General features: G+C 49.2%; 3 protein-coding genes across 10 annotated transcripts in view; all 3 read left to right on the top strand.

Moving 5' to 3' along the window:
• The first annotated feature begins 157 nt into the window (after positions 1–157).
• Positions 158–10,340, top strand: Gmip (GEM interacting protein). 4 transcript variants are annotated; one of them, XM_040290220.2, is made up of 22 exons: positions 158–478; positions 1,387–1,471; positions 1,911–1,986; positions 2,076–2,133; positions 2,439–2,564; positions 2,651–2,715; positions 2,806–2,913; positions 3,479–3,559; positions 3,651–3,821; positions 3,903–4,040; positions 4,352–4,548; positions 4,858–4,964; positions 5,195–5,284; positions 5,640–5,717; positions 5,790–5,944; positions 6,141–6,329; positions 6,418–6,555; positions 6,654–6,850; positions 7,156–7,543; positions 9,357–9,423; positions 9,553–9,639; positions 10,233–10,340. In XM_040290220.2, exons 1-22 carry the CDS (start codon positions 460–462, stop codon positions 10,322–10,324), a joined length of 2,712 nt encoding a protein of 903 aa, XP_040146154.2. In that variant the 5' UTR covers positions 158–459; the 3' UTR covers positions 10,325–10,340. The 4 variants fall into 4 exon arrangements, with proteins under 4 accessions (XP_040146154.2, XP_040146155.2, XP_040146153.2 ...); XM_040290221.2 differs by lacking the exon at positions 9,553–9,639 and having other exon boundaries at positions 159–478; XM_040290219.2 differs by having other exon boundaries at positions 165–478; positions 5,204–5,284; positions 9,553–10,340.
• Positions 10,341–10,472: 132 nt separating this feature from the next.
• On the top strand, positions 10,473–14,392 carry Lpar2 (lysophosphatidic acid receptor 2). 4 transcript variants are annotated; one of them, XM_040290225.2, is made up of 3 exons: positions 10,473–10,978; positions 12,136–12,877; positions 13,512–14,392. In XM_040290225.2, the coding sequence occupies exons 2-3, from the start codon at positions 12,136–12,138 to the stop codon at positions 13,823–13,825; spliced, it is 1,056 nt and encodes a 351-aa protein (XP_040146159.1). In that variant the 5' UTR covers positions 10,473–10,978; the 3' UTR covers positions 13,826–14,392. The 4 variants fall into 4 exon arrangements, with proteins under 4 accessions (XP_040146159.1, XP_040146158.1, XP_013217262.1 ...); XM_040290224.2 differs by having other exon boundaries at positions 10,473–11,374; XM_013361808.4 differs by having other exon boundaries at positions 10,473–11,384.
• Positions 14,393–17,396: 3,004 nt separating this feature from the next.
• Positions 17,397–25,679, top strand: part of Pbx4 (PBX homeobox 4) — a 32,921-nt gene continuing 24,638 nt past the window's right edge. For both annotated transcript variants that reach the window (XM_078037926.1, XM_005333087.5), the window contains exon 1: positions 17,397–17,683. In XM_078037926.1, coding sequence (XP_077894052.1) covers positions 17,412–17,683 — 272 coding nt within the window. In that variant the 5' untranslated portion in view covers positions 17,397–17,411. The remainder of the gene's footprint in view (positions 17,684–25,679) is intronic.

Raw genomic sequence — 25,679 nt, 5'->3', positions numbered from 1 at the left:
AGGAGTCGCCATTGCCCGAATCCGGCGGGCGTGGATTCCAAGATAACCTCTGGGCTTGGAGGTTACTGGGAAGTTTCTGGGACAGACACCCCAGAATGACGGTCTTGGGGCTGGGGCTTCGTGGGCGTCCGGTTGGCACAGAAATCTAAGAAAATGACTAGTCTTGTACGAAGTCCTAGATGCCCTAATCTGGGGCGTTGCAACCCAGGATGGTCACCGGAGAGACTCCGACCAGACGAGATCTTAAGGTTGCTTGAGCAGTGGCCGCACACCCGGCTTCTGGGCCTCGGAGGTGTGGCCGTCGCGTGGGCGTGGTCTTTTGTGGGCGTGGTTTCGGAGAGGCGGGGCGAGGCTGGACCCGGGCGGCGCCGGCAGCGGCAGGAAATCGGGGCTGGTCCCCTGCCGGCGTGCAGCCCTGTCGCTGGCCAGGTCTCCGCTGAACGATCCCTGGGCTTAACTATGGATACATCAGAGCCAGGTAGGGGGTCTTGAATCTGGGCATCGGGTAGATTTCCACGATGTCCCTCTCAGTTCCTAGATTGAGTAACTCCGTCTGTCCCTCTTGGTCTCGAGAGCCGGGAAAAGAGTTCCTGATTTGAAAAATTGCAGGGATCCTTCATGGTGGGGATCCCCCAACCAGGAGGGGCTCAGGACATCAGCTCTTGACTAGCCTCCATCCACTAATGAGCCTTCACCCAGGACGCTGCGGGGGAGGGGGCCCAGGAAAGGGAAGTGGCCGCTTCTGCTTCTGATTTTTGTGATGGGGGCAGGGTGTCACGACCGCTGTGGGAGAGGGCAACGCAGTAAGATCCCCACAGGGCTCCTCCGTAGCCCCAGGGAGCGGACAGTGTTGATCTGAGGCCCCTAGAAGAGGGGGCAGGGGCAGCAGCAGAAATGTGGAAAAGGTCCGACTTGTGTTTCCGGATGTCTTTGTGTCTCTTGTATGTGGAGAGTCACTCAGTCTTGAAGTCCCTCGTGGTTTCAGTCTGTCCATGTGTTTATGCCGCAGGCTCTGTGCCTGTGTGTCCCACGTGTATTTCCATCTGTCTGGCCTGGGGTCCATGTGGTTCCATTGTCAAGCCATCTCTGTCCTCCCGGATAATGTAGCTGCATCTGGGGAATGTTTTGTTGTTTTGCTTCTGGGTTCCCGCCTGTGTGGGTGTCTCTGCTCCTCTGAGCAGCTGTCTGTGGTTGTATTTGGGTCCATCTGCCTGCCCTGAGTTGGCCCCATCTAAGCCCACTCTCCCTGCATCCCACTCTCCTCACACCCCTGCACTCTCTCTGGACCCCTCTAAATTAGATTGGTTGGGGTGCTGATTGTGGCTTGAGGTGTTGTGGGTGGAGGGAGGCAGTGGTTGGCCCATATATTACACTCCCCCCCCCCAGGGATCCCCCCAGCTCCTGAGAGCAGGAAGAGGTACAGTGACATCTTCCGCAGCCTGGATAATCTCGAGATCTCACTGGGAAATGTGTGAGTCTGAACCTGGATCACCCAAATCCTGCCAGGATCCCCAAAATTTCCAATCATGCAGGTGCCCCTAAGCCCCATTTGGAACCTGCATCATCTGGACCCACTTATCTAATAATATCAAAAGTCTAAGATAGGATCCCAGATGTTTTAGATATATTCCCAAAGTGGCCCTAAGCCCACCACACATCCTTCTTGTGAACCTTAAAACAACTGAGGTTGCTAAAATAGTACTCTATGAACCCCAAAGTTATATAGGGCCTTTCAAACCCTATAAAAATAAAAAAATCCTCACCTGGCTTCTGCCAAATCCTTAGACCTTCCAGACACAAGAGATGCCACAGGACTGTCCCCCAAACTGCCCTAGGGTCCCCAGCACCTCCCCACACATACATGCAGGACAGTCTGGACAGAGGTGGCCTCTGACCCCCTTGCCCCCCAGAACCTTCGAGATGTTGTCTGGAGACCCTGTAATCTCAGAAGACCTGGATCCTGACAAGGTCACCACAGCCACTGTGGTAAGTGGGACATGGGGGACAAGGAAGAGGGGCCTGAGCCAGAATCTCTGCCCTACTTGCTCCTGAATGCTGTCTCCCCCCCCCACCAGACCAGTGAAGCCAGCCGTTGGAGTGGCCCCTCCCCAGAGGGTCTTGCACCCCTCACAGGTAGGGGACATTGAGGCCAGGATAATGGGGGCAGAAAGGATTTCTTTCTCCAATAAGTCAGCACTGAGGCATTGTTCAGGTTCAGGGAACACAGCAGTGCACACAACAGATCCAAGCCCCAGCCCTCAGGGAGTCCCCAGTCTGGGTAGAGAATCTGTAAAGTTGCCATCAAAACACTGATCCAAATGGGGAAGTTGGAGCCATGAGGGTATAGGACATGGGCTACTGGACTAGTCCCAGGGCTCAGGGAAAACTTCTAATGAAGGACAATGTTCAGAGTTAAGGGTTCCATCCATCTGCCCCAGGGGTGGAGTTGGATTTGAGGCTCATAAGGACCAAAGGGGGCGTGGATGCAGCCCTGGATTATGCCAAGACGTGGAGCCGCTATGCCAAGGAGCTGCTGGCCTGGACTGAAAAGAGAGCCAGCTATGGTGAGGGCCCCTTCTACCCAACCCCAGCCCTCAGGGAGTTAGACCCTGATGCCTGGACTCTGATGTCTCCCTCCACTCCCCCACAGAGCAGGAGTTTGCTAAAAGCATTATGAAGATTGCTGAGGCTGGCAAGGTGTCCATCCACCAGCAGGTAACCATGAGCAGACTTCCCCAGAGCCCAAACCCTCCAGTTTTCCATCTCTGTCCTCTGATCCTCAGCATCCCCTAACCCTACTCCCAGAGCCACATGCCACTGCAGTATATCTACACTCTGTTTCTGGAGCATGATCTCAACCTGGGAACCCTGGCCTTGGAGACAGTAGCCCAGCAGAAAAGAGATTACTACCAGGTAAGGGGGTGGGCACTCTGATGTCCTTTGTGTGGGATTCCCTCCATTCCCAACAATTTGGGAGGAAGTCACTGCTACCATCATCATTGCCATTATGCTGATGAGGAAGCTGAGGCCCAGGGATGCTCAGGAACTTGCTCAAGGTTACCCAGCAGAGATTCAAACCAGGCTTCCTGTGCAGTTGCAAAACTGCTTATGTTTATAAAGAAGGACATATGAATGCTGAGTATTCTCAGAAGATGACCTTGGTGTGTTTGGGTCCAGGCAGAAAGGATGGGATGATCACTGAAGTTCTGCTCCTGATCACACCGATAGGAGAGAGCAGGCCTGGGTGAGAAGACTCTCACATAGAGACTCAGAAAAGGATCCAGTGTTTGGGGTGTGGCTCAGTGAAGAAGCCCATGCAGGAGGCCCTGGGTCTCATCCCCTGCACTGCAGAAAAAGAAAAAGAAAAAAAAAGGAAAGGGTTCAGAAGAAAAGGCATGCAGGTGTAAGGAATGGAGAATACTGGTGGGTGGCACCTCTGGTGGTCCTGAGGCTGATTACTATCCCTCACCTTTGCTAGCCACTGGCTGCCAAACGGACCGAGATTGAGAAATGGCGGAAGGAGTTCAAGGAGCAATGGATAAAGGAGCAGAAGCGGATGGTGAGATGCCGAGTGGTGGGGGATGGCAAGTGGAGGATTAAGAGGCCAGTCACTAACTTCCCTCCAAACCCCACCCTCCATGACCCTCCAGAACGAGGCAGTGCAGATACTGCGGCGGGCCCAGCTCCAGTATACGCAGCGCAGTGAGGAACTTTGGGCGCGCTCCCAGGGGTCCCCTGAGGACCATGGCCCTCAAGCCTCCCCTGGAACCAGCAAGCAGCAGGAGCGGCGGCGGAGGTCCCGAGAGGAGGCCCAGGCCAAGGTGGGGAGTCAGTCCTGTGTCCCCTTTCATTGGGCACCCCCCACTCTCCACTCTCATCCACGCGTTTCTTGGTTTCCCCAGGCCCTGGAGGCTGAGGTGTTTTATCAGGCATGCGTCCGCGAGGCCAACGCACGCCAGCAGGACCTGGAAAACACCAAGCATCGGATTGTGTCCCACGTGCGCAAGCTGGTGTTGCAGGGGGATGAAGTGCTGAGGAGGGTGAGGCTCTTTCCCTTGGCAGCTCTTTCCCTTCGCCACTCTCTCTCATCCCTTTGTGCCCCAGCTGAGGGCCCCTCCACCCAGCCCCTGAGTCACTCCTGGGACCCAGGACTCCATCTCCCTGCCAGGCGGTTGGGCCCCAGACCTTGAAGAAGCCTTTACTTCAACCAAGTCCCTGGCCTAGATGACAGCCCTAGTCCCTAAACTGTCGCCTTGTTATTGCCCCGCCCCCAACCCTTACCAATGGGGCTCTGGCTCCTCCTCCAGGGTGCCCAGGCCCCGCCCTTCTTTACTCTGTTTCCGCCCCACAGGTGACCCTAGGCCTCTTTGGGCTGCGCAGAGCACAGGCTGAACGCGGTCCTCGCGCTTTCGCAGCCTTGGCTGAGTGCTGCGCGCCCTTCGAACCTGGCCAGCGCTACCAGGAGTTTGTGCGGGCGCTGCGGCCTGAGGATCCACCGCCCCCACCGCCGGCCTTCACCTTCCAGGAATTTGTACCCATGGTGAACAGGTGAGGCTTGGTTCTGGGTTGGGAGTGATCCTGGGGGCTCTTAGTACTAATGGACAGAGAACTAGAAGCTTCAATGGAGTTTAGTACTCACGTCTCTGGGTTTTGTTTTTGGTTTTGTTTGCTGCTGTAGGTGGGAGGGAGGAATTGACCCTGTAGGGGAAGGTCCAGGACTTTGGGGCCACTGCATTCAAGGAAGCAGGAGGCTCATGGGCATTAGGACTTGCAAACCTAGAAGTGATGCCTGGGTACTGTCACACCAGGCCAGTTTCTTGGGGATGGAGCCCTACAACTCTTCTCTTCTTGTCTCAGCTCCCCTCTGGATTCAAGAAAGAAGCTCTCTGGGCCCCCACCTCCCAGGCTGGAGGAGAGTTCGGCAGAGCAAGGCCCTTGGGAGGACACTGGCATAGGCTGGCAGGGTGAGTGTAGTGAGAGTCAGGTAAGAGTGGTGCCACGGCTGGGGATGTGGCTCAAGCGGTAGCGCGCTCACCTGGCATGTGTGCGGCCCGGGTTCAATCCTCAGCACCACATACCAACAAAGATGTTGTGTCTGCCAAAAACTAAAAAATAAATATTAAAAAATTAAAAAAAAAAAAAAAAAGAGTGGTGCCAGGCTAGGGGCCATCCTTACTGACCTGTCTGCACCTAGGGACTCCAGGTCCTACTCCTGGCAGTGATGTGGACAGTGTGGGTGGCAGCAGTGAGTCTCGGTCCTTGGACTCTCCCACTTCCAGCCCAGGTGAGGAATAGGACCTGATCCTGACCCACTCCCCACCTATGGCCATACTCCAGCCCCTGGCTAACCTCGGACCCAATCTCTAACCCGTCCTTGACCTCTCACCTATCCCACAGCCCTGGCCTATTTCCTCAAACTATTCTCTTGATCATCAAACTTATAAATACCCCACAGATGCCTGACCCATTCTCTAATGCTTAACCCTTGACCTCTCTGACTCCTTGCTGACCTGTGAGCCCTTTCCTCAAGAACATCTGTGGGAGGTTCTGGAAGCTCTGAAAACCAAGACTGTGTGTCCTTAACCTGGAATCTCCCTTCACCCCTGTAACTCCCAACTTCTATAACCATCTGTCCCCAGGCCCTGGTACACGGAGGCTGGTGAAGGTCTCGTCCACAGGCACTGAATCTTCAGATGACTTTGAGGAGCGAGACCCTGGTAAGACTGAAGCAGGTGGGGTAGGGCAGGGTGGGAAGTGGACCAGGCAAATCTGACCCTGTCTCCCTGTAGACGTGGGAGATGGGCTGGAGAATGGGCTCGGCAGCCCTTTCAGGAAGTGGACGCTGTCCACTGCGGCTCAGACCCACAGGCTACGGCGGCTGCGGGGTCCAGCCAAATGTCGAGAGTGTGAAGCCTTCATGGTCAGTGGGACTGAGTGTGAAGAGGTATGTCCTGGACTGATGATCCAATGACCTCTGTTGACCCCTAATGACCTAAGATCCCTAAAACCTTCCTGCCCTCAGGTCCCACTCTGAACTGATGATCTCCTACATACCCTTCATTCCCTGAGGATCCCTACAACTGTCTTTTTTTCCCACTGACCCCCAATGACCTCACTCACTCTGTGACTTTCTTCCCCAGTGCTTCCTGACCTGTCATAAGCGATGTCTGGAGACCCTGCTGATCCTCTGCGGACACCAGCGGCTCCCAGTCCGGACACCTCTCTTTGGGATCGACTTTCTACAGCTTCCCAGGGACTTCCCAGAGGAGGTTCCCTTTGTGATCACCAAATGCACAGCTGAGATAGAACACCGTGCCCTGAGTGTTCAGGTGCTGCCTTGACCCTAGACTGTCCCCAGAAATGACTTTACCCTATTGATGGTTGGATCATAAGCCAGGTGTCTTTTATGCCCTATAGGGCATTTACCGGGTCAGCGGATCCCGGGTGCGCGTGGAGCGACTGTGCCAAGCCTTTGAGAATGGCCGAGCACTGGTGGAACTGTCAGGAAATTCACCTCATGACATCTCAAGTGTCCTTAAGCGGTTTCTCCAGGAGGTGGGTACTCAGGGGACTTGGGAGGGTGGGGATGGGCAGGGGCTGAGGACCCTAGGCAGACTACCTATACTCATGAACATCTGCCCTTTTCCCTCCAGCTCACCGACCCTGTGGTCCCCTTCCACTTCTACGATGCCTTCATCTCTCTGGCTAAGACCCTGCGTGCAGACTCTGGGGACAACCCTGGGACCCCCAGCCCCAGTCCTGAAGTTATCTGCTCGCTGAAGACTCTCTTGGTACAACTGCCTGACTCTAACTACAACACTCTGCGGCACCTGGTGGCCCATCTATTCAGGTGTGCATTGGTCCTGGAGCCTTGAATTGTGATCCCTTTCCCTTGACATGTGATTGCTAACCCCTGATACTGACCTCTGATCTTTGACATGTTTTCTGAGCTCTGAACCTTAATACATGACTCACAACTTTGGGTACTGATACCTGACTCCCATCTCTGGACATGTGGCTGCTGGTCTCAATGACCAGGATCAATTACCTGAGACATGGGCAAGTCACCACTAGGCTGGCCTATAGATCTTACCCTTACCCTCAACTGATATCTTGCACCTCATACCCTGATCCTTCTCCTCATACCATCCCCAGGGTGGCTGAACGGTTTGAAGAAAACAAGATGTCTGCCAACAACTTGGGAATTGTATTTGGGCCAACGCTTCTGCGGCCACCAGATGGTCCATGGGCAGCTGGTACCAGCCCTGTCACCTGCCTGCTAGACTCTGGACACCAGGCTCAGCTTGTTGAGTTCCTCATTGTGCACTACGAGCAGATCTTCGGGATGGACGAGCTCCCCCTGGCCACAGAGCCACTGCCCCAAGACCCCAGCCCAGCCCCTGGGCCCCTTACAACCAGCCCCCAACCTCCAGTCCCATTCCTTGACTCAGAGTCACAGTCCCCAGCCTTAGCCTCGGACCCTGACCCAGACTCTAAGTCTCATAGTGCCCAGGAGGAGCATTCTGAGGCCACATCCTCCAAGGTAGGAGCCTATTGGACCCACACATCCGGGGAGAGCCTTATCTCTGTTTAATTCTCTCATTTTCTATCTTCTTTTACCTTTAAAATTTCTTCCATTCTCTCCTCCCTTCTGTGCTCATTCTGGAAGGAATAGTGAGGAATGAAAGGGTGGGTAATAATGGATCCCTTTCCCTTGACGTGTGATTGCTAACCTCGACCTGTGATTGTAACAACAGGGGACACCCTGTAAAGGTATAGCATGGGCAATTATTCATTCAACAGAATATTTATCAAACATTTACTTTGTGCCAAACATTGTTCTAAGAAACATCAGTAAGCTAAATAATTAAGACATCATCCTCTTGGAATCTGCATTTTAGTAGGGTGGGAAAAGACCAACAATAAACAAATATGATATAAAATCAGTTATATAGGATGTTACAAGGTGACAGAGACAAGTACTATGGAGGAAAGAAAGGACAGAGCAAATAATGGGACACCACAGACACCAGGTTGATAAGTAGAGAACAGTTTGGGGGGTTTTGTTTGGTTTTGGGTACTGGGGATTGAACCCAAGGGCACTTTACCACTGAGCTACATCCCCAGTTCTCTCTGTTTTTTGAGACAGGATCTTTTCAAATTGCCTAAGCTGACCCTGAATTTGTGATCTTCCTGCCTCAGCCTCCCAAGTCACTGTGATTATAGGCATGTGCCATTATGCCAGCATAGAGAGCAGTTTATAGCAGCAGATAAGAATACATGGGCAGATTTTATAGAACAGATAGATTTCAGCAAAAATTGAAAGGATATGAGGGTGGAATGAGCCTGGTGTAAATCTGGGAAAGGGTATCCCAGACAAAGAGAACAGCTAGTCAGAGGCCGTGAGGTAGAGTTTGCCTGGTATGGTCAGAGCACACTTGTAATGAATGAGCAATGGGAAAGTGGTAGGAAGTGAGTCCAAAAAAGGATTGACCCCAATGGCTCTGCCCCCTGCCACTAATTATGCACCTACTATGTATGGGGTATGGGCCACTCTTACTATGCATGGAGCATGGACTACCATTGAATCCATACCTACTATTCATGGGCACTATATAAGTTTCCTGTTGCCTTTGCCACAGCTCTGAGAAGCAGATAACTGTTAGTGAAAACTACTTACTGCTAAAATGATACAGCTAAGGATTTAAGTAATTAAGTGACCCTGATGGGGAGTCATGGCAGTCAGAATCTAGTGGGGCTCACCCACCAGAATCCAGAGCTCAGCTGTGAATCAGGAAAATGGCAGCAACAGCCACTCCAGGCAGTCTGTGCCCATAGCCTGTGCTCAGGACTGCTACAGGAGGCTCCCCTATTCCACTGATCCTGCTACACCCACCATCTTAAGGACTCCTTCTGCAGAGCTAGGAAAAGGCTGTGAATTGTGAGTATGAGAAATGGAATAGCTTGTGAGGTGCTCATTATTCAACACATAGAGTTCAAGTCATCATTACTATTTGGCAAAAGAACAGTGAGGATATACAGAGAAACTAGAAAGCTGAGATAAGGTGGGTAAAAGTGCAGAGAATAGCCTAGGCTGGAGACAGTAGCTCAGAGGCACCACCCAATCTGAATTGGAGCTGGCTAGGCCCCTCCATAGGCTGGCCCTCTGATGAAAAAGGAAGTTACTGCCCCTTCACAGAACTCTGCAGGAAGGGCAAGCAGAAGACTTTTAAGAACATAGTCTGCCCCCAAATTGCACAGGAGGTTTTGCATGGCCAGGAATAAACCACTGGCTCAACAAGAGTCTTAACTGAAATTTTATCATTGGGGTCACATTCTTGGGTTTCTCCCTGCAGATTCCAGCTCTACAGAGTGACCAAAGAGAGGAAGTGGCTGAAGATACCAAAAATGGGGAAGGGGAAGGTGAGTATAGGAGAGTAGCTTAGGAGTTCTGGGCGTGATCCTTCCTGAGGGATAGCTTGGCTGAGAGATGGGGGGTGGGGGGATCCAGAGGACTTGGGGATACTAAGCACTGACCACCCCACCCAACAGTGTCCAGCCAAGGCCCTGAGGACTCACTCCTAGGAACACAGTCCCGCGGCCATTTCAGCCGCCAGCCAGTGAAGTATCCGCGGGGAGGTGTGCGGCCTGTTACTCATCAACTGTCCAGTTTGGCCCTGGTGGCTTCCAAGCTGTGTGAGGAGGCCCCTATCTCAGTGCACAGAGGGAGTCTGAGGGGGCGGGGGCCAGGCCCTTCTGCTGCCTCCTCTGACAACAGCACCCTGCGACGCACCCCACTGCCTAAGCATTTTGAGATCACCCAGGAGACTGCCCGCTTACTCTCTAAGCTGGACAGTGAGGCTGTGCCTAGGACCTGCTGCCCAGACCCCCAGCCTGAGGAAACCGAAGACCATCTCTGACCATCCTAAGGAGCCCAGGACAAAGAAGATGGACCCATATCTCCTTACCTCTCCCCACCTATAAAGAAAGACCACACGGCCTAGGGAGGCCTAAAACACTTTTGGGGCAGTGTCCCAGGAATTTCCCACCAGACACAGGTGGTTTCAAGCACCAGGGCCTCTCTCAGGTTCATAGGTCACTCAGGGTCAATACTCAGGGTCAATACAAGGTCATGAGATCCTTGGGGTCTGCCTTAGACTTTGATCTCAGGGATGGGGTGTGTTTTACTACTTTGGTTGTGATCACTCCTCCTTTCCCACCTGCCTCCTCAGATTCCAAGTATTCCATTCTTGGAGGAGATGGGCAACCCAGACCCCACATCCTGGTGGTGCCTGCAGCCTGGGATCAGATGGCCTCTAAATAAACCGCCCTATATATTCTTTATGTCTGTCTTTGCCCAGGGATGGTGATAGGGAAGAGGCCAGCAAGAGCAGCACCCCTGGGCCCCATTTTTACCCATCAGGGAAACCAAAGTCCCCTTTCTTCATGCTCAAACACCCTTCCAATCCTACAGGCAATTAAGGGTTGGACCTGGACACCCAGCTGAGTCATACCGCCTGGCCCTCCCAGAGCTCCTTGTCCCGGATCTGGTCCTGCATAATCAAACAAATATAACCAAAGCGCAGATAACCGGGACAATGGGGCTGTGTGCTCCGGAGTGTGGGAGCCCCGGGCCACCGCGCAGAAGCGGGGGAGGAAGCCACAGGACTGGGCAGTGCAGGGGGCGCGCAGAGAAGACATTGCAAGAAATTTGAGTGGGACAGAAAGGTTTCTGGGGCAAGGGAGGCCGCTGCGGTAGTTGTAAGCTGAGGGAAGCAGAAGCTGGGCTGGGGTCCCCGCGGTGGGAGCCAAGTCGGATCAGGGCGTGGCTTGTAACTCGGAGGACGATTGGGCACCAGGGAGAGGGCGGGGTGGGACTGAGTGGGTTGGGGGTCTGGAGCAGTGAATCCGAGCCAGAGGCCACCCTCAGCTGCGCCCGAGCAGCGTAGGCTCACGGAAGGAATTATCCGGCAGCCAAGTGAGTCATCCCTGAAGACTCGAAACTGCGGGCGCGTGAGGTGTGCAGGGACTGGGGTGGGAGTCCCGAGCCGGAACTAAAGAGGGGCGACCACTGGGCCGCAAGGCGAGGAGGAAACGGCGGGACTGCAGTTCCGGGCGACCCCACTTCCGACGCGGTCGCTGAGGCGGAGCTTCCCCAGGTGGCGGGGGCGCGGTAGGGCTCCCCCAGGTGGCAGGGGCGGGGCACCACGGCCTGGGTGTAGGCGGGGCGGCTGAACCCCGCCTCTCGCGCCTTCTTGCTCGCGGGCTCCTGCACACCCGAAAGCTCCTCCGCTCCCGCCGCGGTTGCGGGGCCATGGACTTCAGGCCCGCTGCGATCCCCCAGGAGCCCGCCCGGTCTGCAGCTTGAAGGGAGGTAGGTCCAGGTAAGAGCGATGGCGGGCTCTGGGCGGGTGCAGGTTCGAGGAAGGGCGAGGCACGCCCCTTTCTCTGCTTCAGCCCGGGAACACCTGGAGGCCCCGCGAACTGCGGCTTCTTTAACCGCCCTCTTTGTCCCGGAGACCGCCAGGGTCCTTCATCTCACCCGGAAGGGCCGATGCCCCGCCTGCTTTGGGAGCTCTCGCGCGCGAATCCTGCCGCCCAACTTCTGGAGCAGCCTCCCTACCTGTTCTGATCTGCCCAGTCAGTCTCCTCCATATCTCGGCACCACCCGCAGGGTCCCAACAAGTGACCTCACCCTTGGTCTGTGCTCGGTGCATTGACCCCGGCGCCAAATTGACCTTCCCTGGTCAGCTCACACCTCTTTTGTCCTGCCCTAACTTCCCCTCCCCCTCAACCCCTACTCCTTTTCTAGGTCATAGATTGGTGGCTCTTGGAACGGAATTGAATGTAGTTGAGTTTTCTTTGGTTCTTAAGGTTAAAAAACAAAACAAGCCATTGCTTTTTTAATAAGTCTGTATTAGTAGGTTTTATTAGTAGATATAATAACTCACTCCCCCACTCCCACCCTATGGTGCTTGCTTTTTCTAGGCCACTCTAATCCCCACCACAGGCGATTTGCTCAGAGGCATCAAAGATTGCAGCCCTTGCTGTCCTGTTGGTGACTAGCGGCCGCCTGCTCTTATGTCCTTCCTATAGGGGCCACTTGCACTGATACCTCTCTTTCTGTGCCCCCAGATGGTCACCATGGGCCAGTGCTACTACAATGAGACCATCGGCTTTTTCTACAACAACAGTGGCAAAGAGCTCAGCTCTTATTGGCGGCCCAAGGATGTGGTGGTGGTGGCACTGGGGCTGACTGTCAGTGTGCTGGTGCTACTGACTAACTTGCTGGTTATTGCAGCCATTGCCTCCAACCGCCGCTTCCACCAGCCCATTTACTACCTGCTTGGCAACCTGGCTGCAGCAGACCTGTTTGCTGGTGTGGCTTACCTCTTCCTCATGTTCCACACGGGCCCACGCACGGCCCGGCTCTCGCTCAAGGGCTGGTTCCTGAGACAAGGCCTGCTGGACACGAGCCTGACAGCATCAGTGGCCACACTGTTGGCCATTGCCGTGGAGCGGCACCGCAGTGTGATGGCTGTGCAGTTGCACAGCCGCCTGCCGCGTGGGCGGGTTGTCATGCTCATTGTGGTTGTGTGGGTTGCCGCACTGGGCCTAGGACTGCTGCCTGCCCACTCCTGGCACTGCCTCTGTGCCCTGGACCGCTGTTCCCGCATGGCTCCCCTGCTCAGCCGCTCCTACCTAGCTGTGTGGGCCCTCTCCAGCCTGCTTGTCTTCCTGCTCATGGTAGCTGTCTACACCCGCATTTTCTTCTACGTGCGTAGGCGAGTGCAGCGCATGGCCGAGCATGTCAGCTGCCACCCCCGCTACCGGGAGACCACACTCAGCCTGGTCAAGACTGTTGTCATCATCCTTGGTGAGTGAGACACTCAACCTGCCCTGGGCCACTGGGACCTAACCTAACCATTGTTTCCTGCAAAACAATGACTTGAATAGGTGACCTGATTGAATTGATGGTAGGGCCTAGTTTGCGTGGGGGATGTTCTTGAGTTCCAAGAGAGAAAACAGAAAGTATAAACCCAGGGCAAGACCAGACCAGAGTCCATGTGGTTAGCCTGCAAGGAAAGGGAAGATCAGGAAGGCCTTGAAGATCCCAAACAGGGCCAGATTTTGTTCTTAGCAGGGCAATTGTATATAGAAGGAACTGGGTGATGATATACTCTACCACCCCTGAACAAAGATCAACTCTTTCCAGTTATCCCTCACCCTACCCATCCTGCCACAATAACCTCCTTTCCCTCATTGAACAAATCTCCATATAGAAGCCTCCAGGGGCCTGACTACCTTGGAAAGACATCCCTTCAGTCAGACAAATCAGAGAAAGGTATCCCCTCTTAGTATTTTTGTCTGCCACACTGCCAAGCCAGCAAGACAGGCAGCTCTTGGAACACATACTGCACAGTTATGGCTTGAGCTCTGGGGACTGCCCTAGCCCTGAGTGTCAGGCCTCCTGACACCTTGCTTTGCTCACTTTGGCTTCTATCCTGCAGGGGCATTTGTGGTCTGCTGGACACCCGGCCAGGTGGTGCTGCTCCTGGATGGTCTGGACTGCAAGTCCTGCAATGTGCTGGCTGTGGAGAAGTATTTCCTGCTCTTGGCTGAGTCCAATTCACTGGTCAATGCTGCAGTATACTCATGCCGAGATGCTGAGATGCGCCGTACCTTCCGTCGCCTACTCTGCTGTATGTGCCTCCGCCGGTCCTCCCACAAGTCTGCCCACTATACATCATCTGCCCGGACAGGTGCCAGCACCCGCATCATGCTTCCTGAGAATGGTCACTCTCTGATGGACTCCACTCTTTAGCTACCTTGGACAGGATGCAGCTCTTTGACAACTCATGGATACACCTGGCTTGTCCCAACCAGCAGGACAGACTTAAAGACAGACCCATGGTCTGGCATAGCACAGCAGCACTCCCCAGGCACACACAACTCTGCATGCTCCAGGGTACTGGGAAATGGGGACATCTCCAAGCACCTGGGAGGACTCAGATGGTGTCTGGGAATCTGGCTCTTCAATCATCTCAGGTTTTAGGGTTTTTTAACAGAACATTTTTGTACTTTTACTGCACATCCCTGGTAAACCCTGTGGACTGGTTTCTCCTATATGGTGCTGTGAGTGGGAAAAGTAGAGGAGATGAAGGCCCTCCAAGGTTATGCTGCCCAGTGTGACAGGATAACAGGGATGGACTGTGGACACAATATCTTTCTGAGGCTAATTTTTAGCAGCACAGCCTGAGGGGTGCTGAGCATAAACTGGGAAAGGCTTGTGGACCTTTGCAGAGGCTGGCCTATCTCCGTTAGTATTGAGGGGATCCAGGATCCACAGGGAGGACATGAATCAGGGAGTAAACCATTCCACTCTAAGGTCTCCAAAGCATTTTTGTCACCAATTCAATAGGTCTGTTCCTGTGTCCAGAAATTGTGTATCAAGGCTCAAGCCTATTAGGCAACATGGCATCTCCTCAGCCCTGTTCTCCTTCCTCTTTGGTTACTGGCTAGCTGTTATTCTGTCTCTCTTGTTCCAGTCTTGCTTCTATTTCCTAGTGGTGTTATTGTTTTCTCTATCTGTCCCCCTCCCTATGTTCATCTTCTGCAGCCTGGGGTGGTCTGTGGTCTATGTGAGCCCTCTTGCTGCCACCTATCCTTTTGTCAGTCCAGATTGTTGAAGATCACATGTACAGCTGTCTCCATCTCCTCACCTGTCTCACCACCTACATTTAACCTAGTGAGTTCCACTCAGCAGGATGCAGAATTGGAGAGTTGCCATTTTTCATGCTCCTTTGCTGTCTGGCACATTTACAAGCACTTTAGGTGCCCTGTTTAACCATCACCTGCATCTTGTAGTTCATGAGTTATACTTATTTTCATGTGAGGACAGTAGTTCAGAGAGGTTGAGATCTGGCCCATGGTTACACAGTTTGGGTAAGGCAGAGAACTGCATCAAGAGACTAGAGGGATCCTGGAGAAAGGGCTTCAGATTCCCACAAAGGCTGGAATTAGTCAAAACTCAGCTGGACACTCCCCCTCTCACCCACAGACCCAAGTCCTCAGATGTACCATGCCCATGTTGAGCCCCATCTCAGTGTCCAGAAAGGCACCCTGCCAGGCACAATGAGCCTAGAACTGGGTTGTTCCTACCTCACCAGTGAGGAGACAGGGTTATATTCCTACTTCAGATTCACATGCTGAATAACAGCAGGACTTTGAATCCAGCTCTCATCAGAGGCCAAATTCTTTTCTTCTTGTCTGAGTACTAGGGATGGAACCCAGGGCCTGGTGCATAGGAGGCAAGTACACTGCAACTGAGCCACATCCCCCACCATTTTTGAGGCAGGTCTTCCTAAGTTGTCCTGGCTGGCTTGGAACACATGCTCCTCCTGCCTCAGCTGGGATTATAGGCATGTGCCACCATGCCTGGTGAGGAGCCAAAGTCTTAAACCATTAAAGCATCCATTTCAGGTGAGCCAAAAACATCTAGGTCCTTCTACATTAAATGGATCTAGGTTTCCCACTGGGAGAACTTATCCCCTCTTCTGTGAAGAACCAAGAATAAACCAAGATACTTGGTTCTTCTCAAGGGTTCAAGTAGATATCACAGCTCTTAGGGCCTCCAGAAGTGACTACCCAGGCACTCAACCAGATATATGCCAATTAAAGATGCAGGCCCTGCCTCCATGAAGCTCCAGGTCTAATGGACAGACATTACTTTGGGTTCTGAGGCAGCCAATCAATTCCTACAGGCTGGGCACACCTGATGACCTCCAAAATCAACTCTTTCACGCTCTGGCTACTTTTTAATCAGCATCCTCCAAGTTCTCCCTTAGAACTTTGTGCTATCAGCTTTTCCTTCTTGGTTTCTCTTCTCTGCCAGGTGGCATCAGGTTTTATTTCTGCTAGTCCCTGAAGCTTTCAGTGCCCCTGCCCCAGTGTTCTCTAAAGGCCACTACTTATCAGGCTTCCTGTGTAGTTTTGCATCAGAGAGTGACCTTTTGTATGGGGCACCTCCATGTGTTCTATTACCTCCTGTTATTGGGGCCAAGCGTTGGGTTTCCTTCGTCGCACGCTTTCCTTGTTGTTCTTACACCAGGCCAATATGACTCATTTCCATTCCCTGTGGAGTGTCTTGCAATCCAGTCATATCACATGATGTTTGAATTTCCTCTCCAGCAACAATGGGAAGATCGCCCCTGGTCCTGAGGTTTCCCATCAAGGCTGAGGATTCTACTGAGCCTGCATCTGAAGTCTGTCCTCAGATCAAACTGGGAATGAATTTAGAGAAGGTGTTCACATCCACTCTGTTCCTTTTTCCTCACTTGAGAATCCTTTTCTAAAGGCTAGAAACAAAGACCTGTGATGATTCTCTTCAATTTGGAGTGCAACTGTGGGGGAGGCACTCAGCATATCATCCAGTAACCATGTGCTAGCATTTTCCAGGCCCAGAATGCTGTAGACAAAGAATGAATAAACAGGTAAGGTTATGTGGAAAGGATATGGCTAGGGAGTTAGCATGATGCTAAATGACAAGGATAATCATTGAACAGTTGGTGGTAGGGAGGCTTCTCCTTATTTTCCAATACTTGGGAAATAACTTTTTAGTTTATAAATACATGATCAACGTATCCCATAAATAGATACACCAAAATAAATAATAAAAAGGATTCTTCTGAAGAAAAAAAAACAAACAGGCAAGGTCACTCATAAGCTGTTATCTTGGAAAATGAATAAATTAATTCTGTAGTGGAGAAAAGCACACACTTCTGACCTGGCTGACCACACACACACCTGGATCCCTCTGCCAGGTGAAAGGGACATAAAAGGCTCAGTGGAAGAGCCAGAAACCCTAGTGACTCACCTGATGGGACTGACACTGAGGGGAGCAAAAGGAAACCCAGCAGGGGTCATGGATTTGGGGTGTGTCGGTGAGGCTCTTAGAGGTGTGGGGGGTTCTAAGGAGGAAGTGACTTGGAGGAAGAGTGTGGGGGCCTGAAAAGGAACTGGAGACTTTAAGGAAGTGGGAGCTTTAAGAAGATGTGAGGGTCTCTGAGGAGTGGGGTCTCAGGAGAAAGTTCTGAGAATTTGCGGGGGCGTCTGGAGGAACGGGATTCTTGAGAAGTGGGGTCCCTGAGGGCTCTCGGTGGAGAAGCGGGGACTCTGAGAAGAATGCATGTACTGCGGAGAAGTAGGGGGTGCAAGCCTCAGAAGCCTAAAGGAGCCGGAGTTGCACTAACTCAGATTGGAAGAGGGTGAGAGCGGGAAGTGCCTCCGCAACACCCGAGCACGTCCTGGGCAGTTGACAGGGGTCAGTTCGGGGCGTGTCATGGGGGCGGTGCCCGGAGCCTGGTTGGCTGACAGCGACGTGGAGGCGTGTCTTCAAGGTGCGCAGCGGCATGTGGTTGGCTGCCAGCGAAGGGGGCGGAGTCCATAGGCAGCGGCGGTTGGCTGCGCCGCCCGCGCGAGTGCTACAGGCCCGGCGGCTCCTCCTCAGCTCCCGCCTGGCCGCGCCGCCCATGGACGCCCCGCTGCGCTCGCCTAGCCCCGCGCAGCCACCACCTGCCCCGCGCCACCCGCCTCCCGGGCCTCCGCCAGGCCCTGACACGAGCGACGTCCTGCAGCAGATCATGGCCATCACTGACCAGAGCCTGGACGAGGCGCAGGCCAGGTGCTCCTTGCGGGCTTGTCGGGGGCCACTGAACGGGGCGGGCCGAGGAGGAGGACTGGGGCAACTAGGGCGAGAAGGGGACTGGGACCAACATCTGGGTGCGGAGGAGGTGCAGACAAATATGGGGGCTTGAGAAGGCCTGAAGGTTTCCAAGGACGAGGGATGTAGGGGAATAAAATGGAATGGGTTGGACGGGCCTTATGGGACTAAGCAGAGGGTGCAGGGTTTAAGGAGCTGGGTCCTGGAGCGAGAGGGATGTGTATAGTGAAAGAGAGTTTAGGGGTTACTGGAGGGAGGGAAGGGCCAAGAGATGGGTACACTCCGGATTGTTGAAGGGCGAATGAACGTCTAAATGGATCGGTTGGTGGGATTTAACAGGATGGCAAATTTGGAGGGCAGATAATGGTGGGGAAAGGGGTTCAGAAAGTCTGTGTAGAAGACTGAAGTTAAACTGGGGTGAATTTGTGTGGGAACCATTCAGAGCTTTGGGGAGAAGGATTTGTGAGGGAGATGGGTGGAGATGGAGGACCCCGCTTTTTTTTTTTTTTTAATGAATTTGGCAAATATTTATTGGACATTTACTAAGTGCAGGTCACTAAACCAGGTGCTGACATAATCTTTGCTTTCATGTACATGGTTTGGGGGAGAGAAAGTAAGAATAAAGAAGTATATATTCTGGTAAAGCTGTAAGGAAAGGAAGGCATATTGTGGGATGCCAGATGGAGAAGGCAGGCCCTGGAGAAGGGATGGAACCTTCAGAGGTCCTGGGATCCAGGGAGAGAAAGTTCCTGGTCAAGGAGAGCCAGGGAAAGAGTTGAGTTTGGAAAAAGACTGGAACCTGATTACAGCTGGAGCCTACAAGTCTCAGTAAGGACTTTGGATTTTATTCCAGTAGCAATGGGAAAAATCAAAGCAAGTTTTAAGACCACCTGCCCATTTACCTCCATCCACCACTTGTCAGACAGAATTGGTGAAGTCAGCTTCACAAGATAGTTCACTGTGTTTGGGGCTTGATGGAATTATTAGAAAATAGGAAAGAACTGAAGTCATTTTGGAAGATGAGACTGTAATTCTAAGGGGCCTGTTTTGAGGTGAAGGTTGTTCTTTAGGGATGGAACTAGGATCTGTAGGGCAGACTGTACAGCCACCAAAGTCATTCATAAAGATGGATTATAAAGCCAGGTAAACAGCAGCCCCAGGGGCTGGAAGGTGTAGCACAATAGTAAAGGGATATGCAAGGCCCTGGGTTCCATTCCCAGCACTGCAAAAAAAAAAAATAATAATAATAATAATAATAATACAAAAACAAAAAATCCAACAGCTTCAGGAAGAATGAGGCAAAGAAAAAGATGCAATATGCATTTGGGTTTTGTTGTTGTTTAGTACCAGGGATTGAACCCAGTGTCTCTTTTTTTAATATTTTATTTTGAGACAGGGTCTTGCTGAGTTGCTGAGGTGGGTTTTTTTTTTTTTTTTAAGAGAGAGAACTTTTTCTTAATATTTATTTTTTGGTTTTCGGCGGACACAGCATCTTTGTTTTTGTATGTGGTGCTGAGGATCGAACCCGGGCCGCACGCATGCCAGGCAAGCGCGCTGCCGCTTGAGCCACATCCCCAGCTCTGAGGTGGGTTTTGAACTCGCAATCTTGCCTCAGCCTCCTGAGTTGCTGGGATTACAGGTAACGTGCCACCATGCCCAGCCATGCATTTGTTTTTCAAACTTTCTTTTCTTTTCCTCTTGTGGAATGTTGACTCTGCAATTTTGTAGCCTCTATCTGCAAAGTTAGGAGTACTCTCATCCTCCAACTATGTTCATTCTACTTTTTGGAGCACTGCCAGGTGCTACGAAAAAACCAAGATGGCTAAGATGTTCTTTGCAGAAAAGTAGGGGGTACAAGCCTCAGAAGCCTAAAGAGCCGGAGTTGCACTAACTCCTCTTGGAGTTAATTCAGAAATAAGGCATAAGATAGAGTTGTCATAACAGGAGTGCACAATTTAGAGGTAATTCACAGGCTAAGCCAGAAGAGAGTACCTTACTGTGATGACCTAACAAAGTTTAGGCTTTGTTATACTTTTTCCCCTTTTATTCCCAGGGCTATGCACAATGCCTGGCACCTAGCAGTAAAAGTGTCATGGCACTGAAGAGATTCTGGAAGGATTAGAAGGAGCTGGGGAGATACATGCTCATCACATCTAGGAACTGTTACCACAGAAGCAACACTGGTTTCCTGGGAGCTGCTTATGCTCCTTCCAGTCTGGGAGGGGAGCTGCATGGGGGGAGAGCTCTGCCCAGGTGTGATCTTCCTTAGGTTTTTCAGGCATCTGTGGACCCAGCACAGCCTCAAGGCTGCTGTATTTTCCTTGCAGTAATCCCTTGAGATTCTAGTTGCCCTAGAGAGTCTTTAGAAGGGAATGTAGTCACTCAACTCTTCTTTGCTGTTTTAGAAGGCAGTTTTTTGTTGTTATTGTTTTTTTTGTTTGTTTGTTTGTTTGTTTGTTTGCAGCATGAGAGATTGAAGCCAGGAACACCTTGAAATATCTTTTAGAGCTTTTTTTCCCCCTAGACAGGATCTCATAAAGTTCCTTAGGCTGTCCTTGAACTTGTGATCCTCCAGCCTCAGCCTTTTAAGTAGCTGGAATTACAGGCATGCACATTATCCCCAGCTTGTCTGTTTTTTTTTTTTTTTTTTTTTTTTTTAAGGCTAAGAAATTAAATGGGGGAGGAGAGTATTATTCATGCTTTACTTGATAATATAGTTGTTACTTAGCTGTTTGCTCATTCCTGGCTTCTTTCTGAAGTAGAAAGACCCCCTGGAGTTTTTATTTTGAAATTTCAAAAGATTCAGATTCCTCACTTCATTGAACCTAGCTTGTAGACAAACTCTACAGTTTCTGAGGGTCACCCAAGTCCCAACAACAATCTTTAGTCGTTAGATGAGTCACTTACTCCAATGTGAAAAAAACACAGCTGGATGGAATCTCTTCCTCAAGGTATCCAAGCTCTCTGTACCCAAGGATTCTGCATCCACAAGATCTAACCAACCTCAGATTGAAATATGTTGAAAAATATATTGAAAAAGTTGCATCTGAACAAATGACATTTATACTATATTAGGTGTTATAAATAATCTTGAGATGATTTAGAGTATATGGGAGGGTATATAAAGGTATATGTAAATACTGTGCCATTTTACAAAGGAAATTGTGATAGGGCAACCCATTCTAGTCCTGGACCTTGAAAAAAGAGGACTTCCGAGGGCCCAGAGGAAGGATAGTCAGAGAGAACTGGGATAGAGCCTCAAACACTCTACTAAGGGGTTGGAGAGGGTGTTTTTGAGGCAGGCCATGAAATGCCATTTCATATTTCTGATCAGTAGACAAGAAGTTGTGGTTTGTTTGTTGGTTGGTAGGTTTTTATTTGTTCTAATTGGTCATACCTGACAGTAGAATGCATTTTGACATATTGTACACAAATGGAGCACAACTTCTCGATTTTCTGGCTAAAACATGGTGCAGAAACACTCAGGGTTGTGGTTTTGATAAGAAATATAGTTGTGTTAGTTGGACCTGTCAATGGACAAATTAGGAAATGACATTGTAGTGAGCTTTTTACAGACTTACATTTGTTCTGTCTGAAAGATGCTGTTGTTGTTTTTTCCAGTCCTGCAGAGTTTTTCTTGTGTCATGTTAAACAATTTTTCTTCTTTCTTGGTTCCAAATCTAGCTCCTGGTCCAAAGCTTTATTTTGCTTAAATTACTGTAATGACGCCAGTAATTGAATTTGAGAATCCCTACATGTTCTCAGTCTTTGTTTGCTGTCTTTCTTTCTTTCTTTGTGGGTTTGTTTTTAAAGTGACCACTGCAGTTGATTTATGGCATTTATTATACATTGATCCTTCCCAATTTCACTATTATCAAGAACCTTATTTTGAAATGACAGGGCATCTGCCTCCTGAGCTATATTCCTTCCTGAAGTTTAGGGTCCTCTGTGACAATCTAGGCTTTATATCAAGGTTTTTTGTTGTTTTTATTTTATTTTATTTTGGTGCTGGGAATCGAACCCAGGGCCTTGTGCATGCAAGGCAAGCCTCTACCAACTGAGTTATATCCCCCAGCCCTTCTATCAAGGTTTTATTTCTTCATTTCTCTATTTTTTTTTTCCCTTTTGTATCAGGGATTGAACCCAGGGTCACTTAATCACTAAACCACATCCCCAGCCCTTTTTTTGTTTGTTTTTGTTTTGATGCTGGGGATTGAACCCAGGGCCTGTGTATGCAAGCATGCACTCTACCAACTGAGCTATATTCCCAGCATCCCCAGCCCTTTTTAAACTTATTTTTTAAATTTGTAAACATTTTTTTTAGTTGTAAATGAACACAATACCTTTATTTTATTTATTTATTTTTATGTGGTGCTAAGGATCAAACCCAGTACCTCCTACATGCTAGGCAAGTGCTCTACCACTAAGCTACAACCTAGCCCTATTTTTCAAAATTTTGAACAGGATCTCACTAAGTTGCTTAGGACATTGCTAAGTTGCTCAGGCTGGCTTTGAAACTGTGATCCTCCTGCCTCAGCCTCCCAAACTTTTGGGATTACAAATGTGCACCACTTCTCCCAGAAAGGTTTTATTTCTTAAGGGTAAAGAACATGTCTTCTAATTTTTGTTTTGTAAAAGAGATGCATAATGTTATTAGGTTCTTTATAATAAAAATAACCTTTCTAGAAATTAGAGTAATTATAGAGGTTTGATTCTATCTTTGGTTCAGGTGTTAGATCATTGATGTCAGGGAAATTTTTTTCAAGAAGTATACTGTTGTAGGACAAGATCCTGAATATATCTCATATGCCTATGTAATTTAAAATTATACCTGTGGGCTGGGGTTGTGGCTCAGTGGTAGAGCATAGAGCACTTGCCTAGCACATGTGAGGCACTGGGTTCAATCTCCAGCACCACAAAAAAAAAAAAAGAAAGAAACTAAATAAAGATATTGTGTCCATCTAAAACTAAAAAAAAAAAAAAGTTAAAAAAAACTAAACTAAAATTATACCTTGCTAAGTAAAACAAGTTGCTTCATAATTGCTTGGAACTGCTCAGAAATTATAGCCTAAATTAGAAGCTATAACATATTGTTAGTAACAGACTACAGAATGTGAATTATGTTCTATTCATTTCTGGGTTCCTTGTTCCTGAACAGTGACCAGAATATAGTAGTTGCTCAATATTGTTTGTCTCATTAATATCCATTAAATTAGACTAGCAGAAATACAGTTCATTACTTTCATTTTCTGGCATTATTCTGTGTGATTCTCAATATTTCAGCTGCAGAATTTTAGGATTGATTATAAAAGGATTTTCACAGAAGTCTTGGGGTTTTTTTCCTTTTAATTTGGTTGTTTTGTTAATTTAGAAGCATCTTCAAAATATATTTATTTAAATGATTTATTATTTCTCATTGATTGAATTTTTTTTAAAGAAATAATTTTCTCCACATTTTTTATTGGTCATTGATTGAAATTGTGTGTGTGTGTATGTGTGTGTGTGTGTGTGTGTGTGTGTGTGTGAGTGAGAGACAGTGATGCTGGGGATTGAACTCAGGGTGATGCCTGTGCTAGGCAAGTGCTACCGTTGAGCCACACCCCTGGCCCTTATTGTTACTATTGATTTAATGCTGATGCATGGATTTAATAGAGTAAGTTTATATATTTGTTAGCAGGGCCACTATCAGCACTCTTTTTCTCCTAGTCTCCATTCATTGATTTATAATCACTTAAGTAGTAACAGCTGTCTATTGCTATGTAACAAATTACCATAAACTAGGGGCTTAAAATAACACACTTATGATCTCAACATTTCCTTAGGTGAGGAATCTGGGCACAGCTTAGCTGGGTCCTCTTCCCGGTGTCTCAGAAGGCAGGCTGTGTTCCTATTCAGATCTCAGCGTCCTTTTCCAACCTCATGTGGTTGTTGACAGAATTCAGTTCCTTCCAGTTGGCGGACTGGGGTCCTTGTATAATTCCTGGCTGTCAGCTGTGGGCTGCTATTAGCTTCTAGAGGCCACCCAGAGTTTCCCTACCACCAGCCCTTACTGCGTGGCACATGGCTTCAAGGCTAGCAGGTGACTTTTCAGTCAACTAAGGTTTGAAGTCATAGGTAATGTCACATAACCACAGGAGAGACTGTACCATCACCTTTGCCACATTGCAAATCACAGGTTCTGCCTGAACTTAAGGAAATAGCATTATATAAGGGCCTGACTCATTGGTGGTTACCTTAGGGTATGTCCACCAAGTAGGTGACTTCATCCTCTTGGTAACCTTCTGGACTCACTGGTCAGTAACAGTTTGTTTAATCAGTGCAGTCAGCTCCTCAGTCTACTCTAGACCAAGAACAAGTTCAAAATTTAGGCATTTTTCTTTTCATCATAAATTGTAGAAATACTGTGAAATTATTTTGCATGCATTAAAATTTTCTTTATACTGTATTAAAGTAAGATGTTTTATAAATAGAAAATTGATGAAAAATAGTCTTAGAGTCTGCTTTAGAAAAGCAGAATAGCCACCTTCACTCTCTTTCCTCTTCTTGTTAGAATGAAATTTATAGGGAGGAAAAAGAAACTCCAACTGGAGTCCATTCTAATTAACGGCAATACTGCTTCTGTGGCTTGAGCCTAACATTTTAGGCTCAGTATCCTCGGTGGTCGACTACTGCATACTACATCAGAAAAACTAACATTTACGTTTAGATTCACAGAAGGTCAAATCTCATCCCCCACATTCTCATATTTGGAGTTCAGAGACATGGATTTTCATTCTGTACTCCACCTTTAGCCTTTTGAAAAGCATCCCACAGGGTGCATGGTTAATTTGGAAGGCCCTTGAAAAATCAGAAGACTCATAGCAGCATAGGGTACTATGGTAATGTACCACCTTCCTCATGATGTTAATCACATCTGATTTCCATTATGAAATTATTGATTTTCAGATGTATTATCCATTCAGCCGTGGGTAGTAGTTTTGTTTTTTGTTTTGTTTTGTTTAGTTTTTTGTCTGTTATTGTTGTTGAACAGAGTTGGGGATTGACTCAGGCAAGTGTTCTACCCCTGAACTACACATTCAGTATCTTTTTTTCAATGACAGTCCTGGGTATTGAACCCATGGGCACTTTTTCCATTGAACTGCATCCCTGCCCCCTTTTTTATTTTTTATTTTGATATAGGGTCTCACTAAATTTCCCTGTCTGATTCTCCTGCCTCAGATTCCTGAGTAGCTGGGATTGTAGTCATGCACCACTGTGCCTGGCCTGCAGTATCTCTCTCTCTCTGTTTTTTTTTTTTTTTTTTTTTGTACTAGGGATTGAACTCAGAGGTTCTTAAACACTGAGCCACATCCTTAGCTTCTTTTACTTTTTATTTTTGGGATAGGGTCTTGCTAATTTGCTCAGGGCCTTGCTAATTTACTGAGGCTAGCTTTGAACTTGTGATCTTATGATCCTCCTGCCTCAGCCTCCCAAACTGCTGGGATTACAGGCTTGTGTCACTGCGCCTGGCTGCAGTATCTTTTAATATTGAGTGCTTGGATGACAGAGGTACGGAATTTAAACTTATCATAATAGTAAATATTAAAATAATGGCATAGTATTCATCAAACTTGCTCACAGAAGTTCTGCTACATGTACACACCATTGCAATTTCAGTTACCCTCACTGTCTCTTTTTCATTATCATGTTCTCCCTCTAGACTGGCTGTTTGACATATAAACATGTGTTAATGTCTCCTACCTTTAAAAATGCACACACACACACACACACACACACACACACACACACAACCCAGGTGTATTGGCATACTCCTATAATCCCAACTACTAAAGAGGCTGAGGCAGAGGACCACAAGCTCAAGGCCAACCTGGGCAACTTAATGAAAATCTATCTCAAAATAAAATTAAAAAGTCTAGGGACGTAGCTCAGTAGTAGAGTGCTTGTCTAGCATTTGTGA

This window comes from Ictidomys tridecemlineatus, chromosome 2 (genome assembly GCF_052094955.1).
Source record: "Ictidomys tridecemlineatus isolate mIctTri1 chromosome 2, mIctTri1.hap1, whole genome shotgun sequence".
Classification (NCBI taxonomy): domain Eukaryota; kingdom Metazoa; phylum Chordata; class Mammalia; order Rodentia; family Sciuridae; genus Ictidomys; species Ictidomys tridecemlineatus.
Note: the sequence above shows the minus strand (reverse complement) of the source record. Positions and strands in the feature narration are given on the sequence as shown.

Excerpts from the sequence above, each read along its gene's own strand:
- Gmip (XM_005332945.5), top strand. Across the intron at positions 5,718-5,789 it reads CTTTGAGGAGCGAGACCCTG|ACGTGGGAGATGGGCTGGAG; the intron begins GTAAGACTGAAG and ends GTCTCCCTGTAG. Across the intron at positions 5,945-6,140 it reads GTGGGACTGAGTGTGAAGAG|TGCTTCCTGACCTGTCATAA; the intron begins GTATGTCCTGGA and ends TTTCTTCCCCAG.
- Lpar2 (XM_040290225.2), top strand. The coding sequence starts at position 12,136 with ATGGTCACCATGGGCCAGTGCTACTACAATGAGACCATCGGCTTTTTC. Across the intron at positions 12,878-13,511 it reads GACTGTTGTCATCATCCTTG|GGGCATTTGTGGTCTGCTGG; the intron begins GTGAGTGAGACA and ends TCTATCCTGCAG.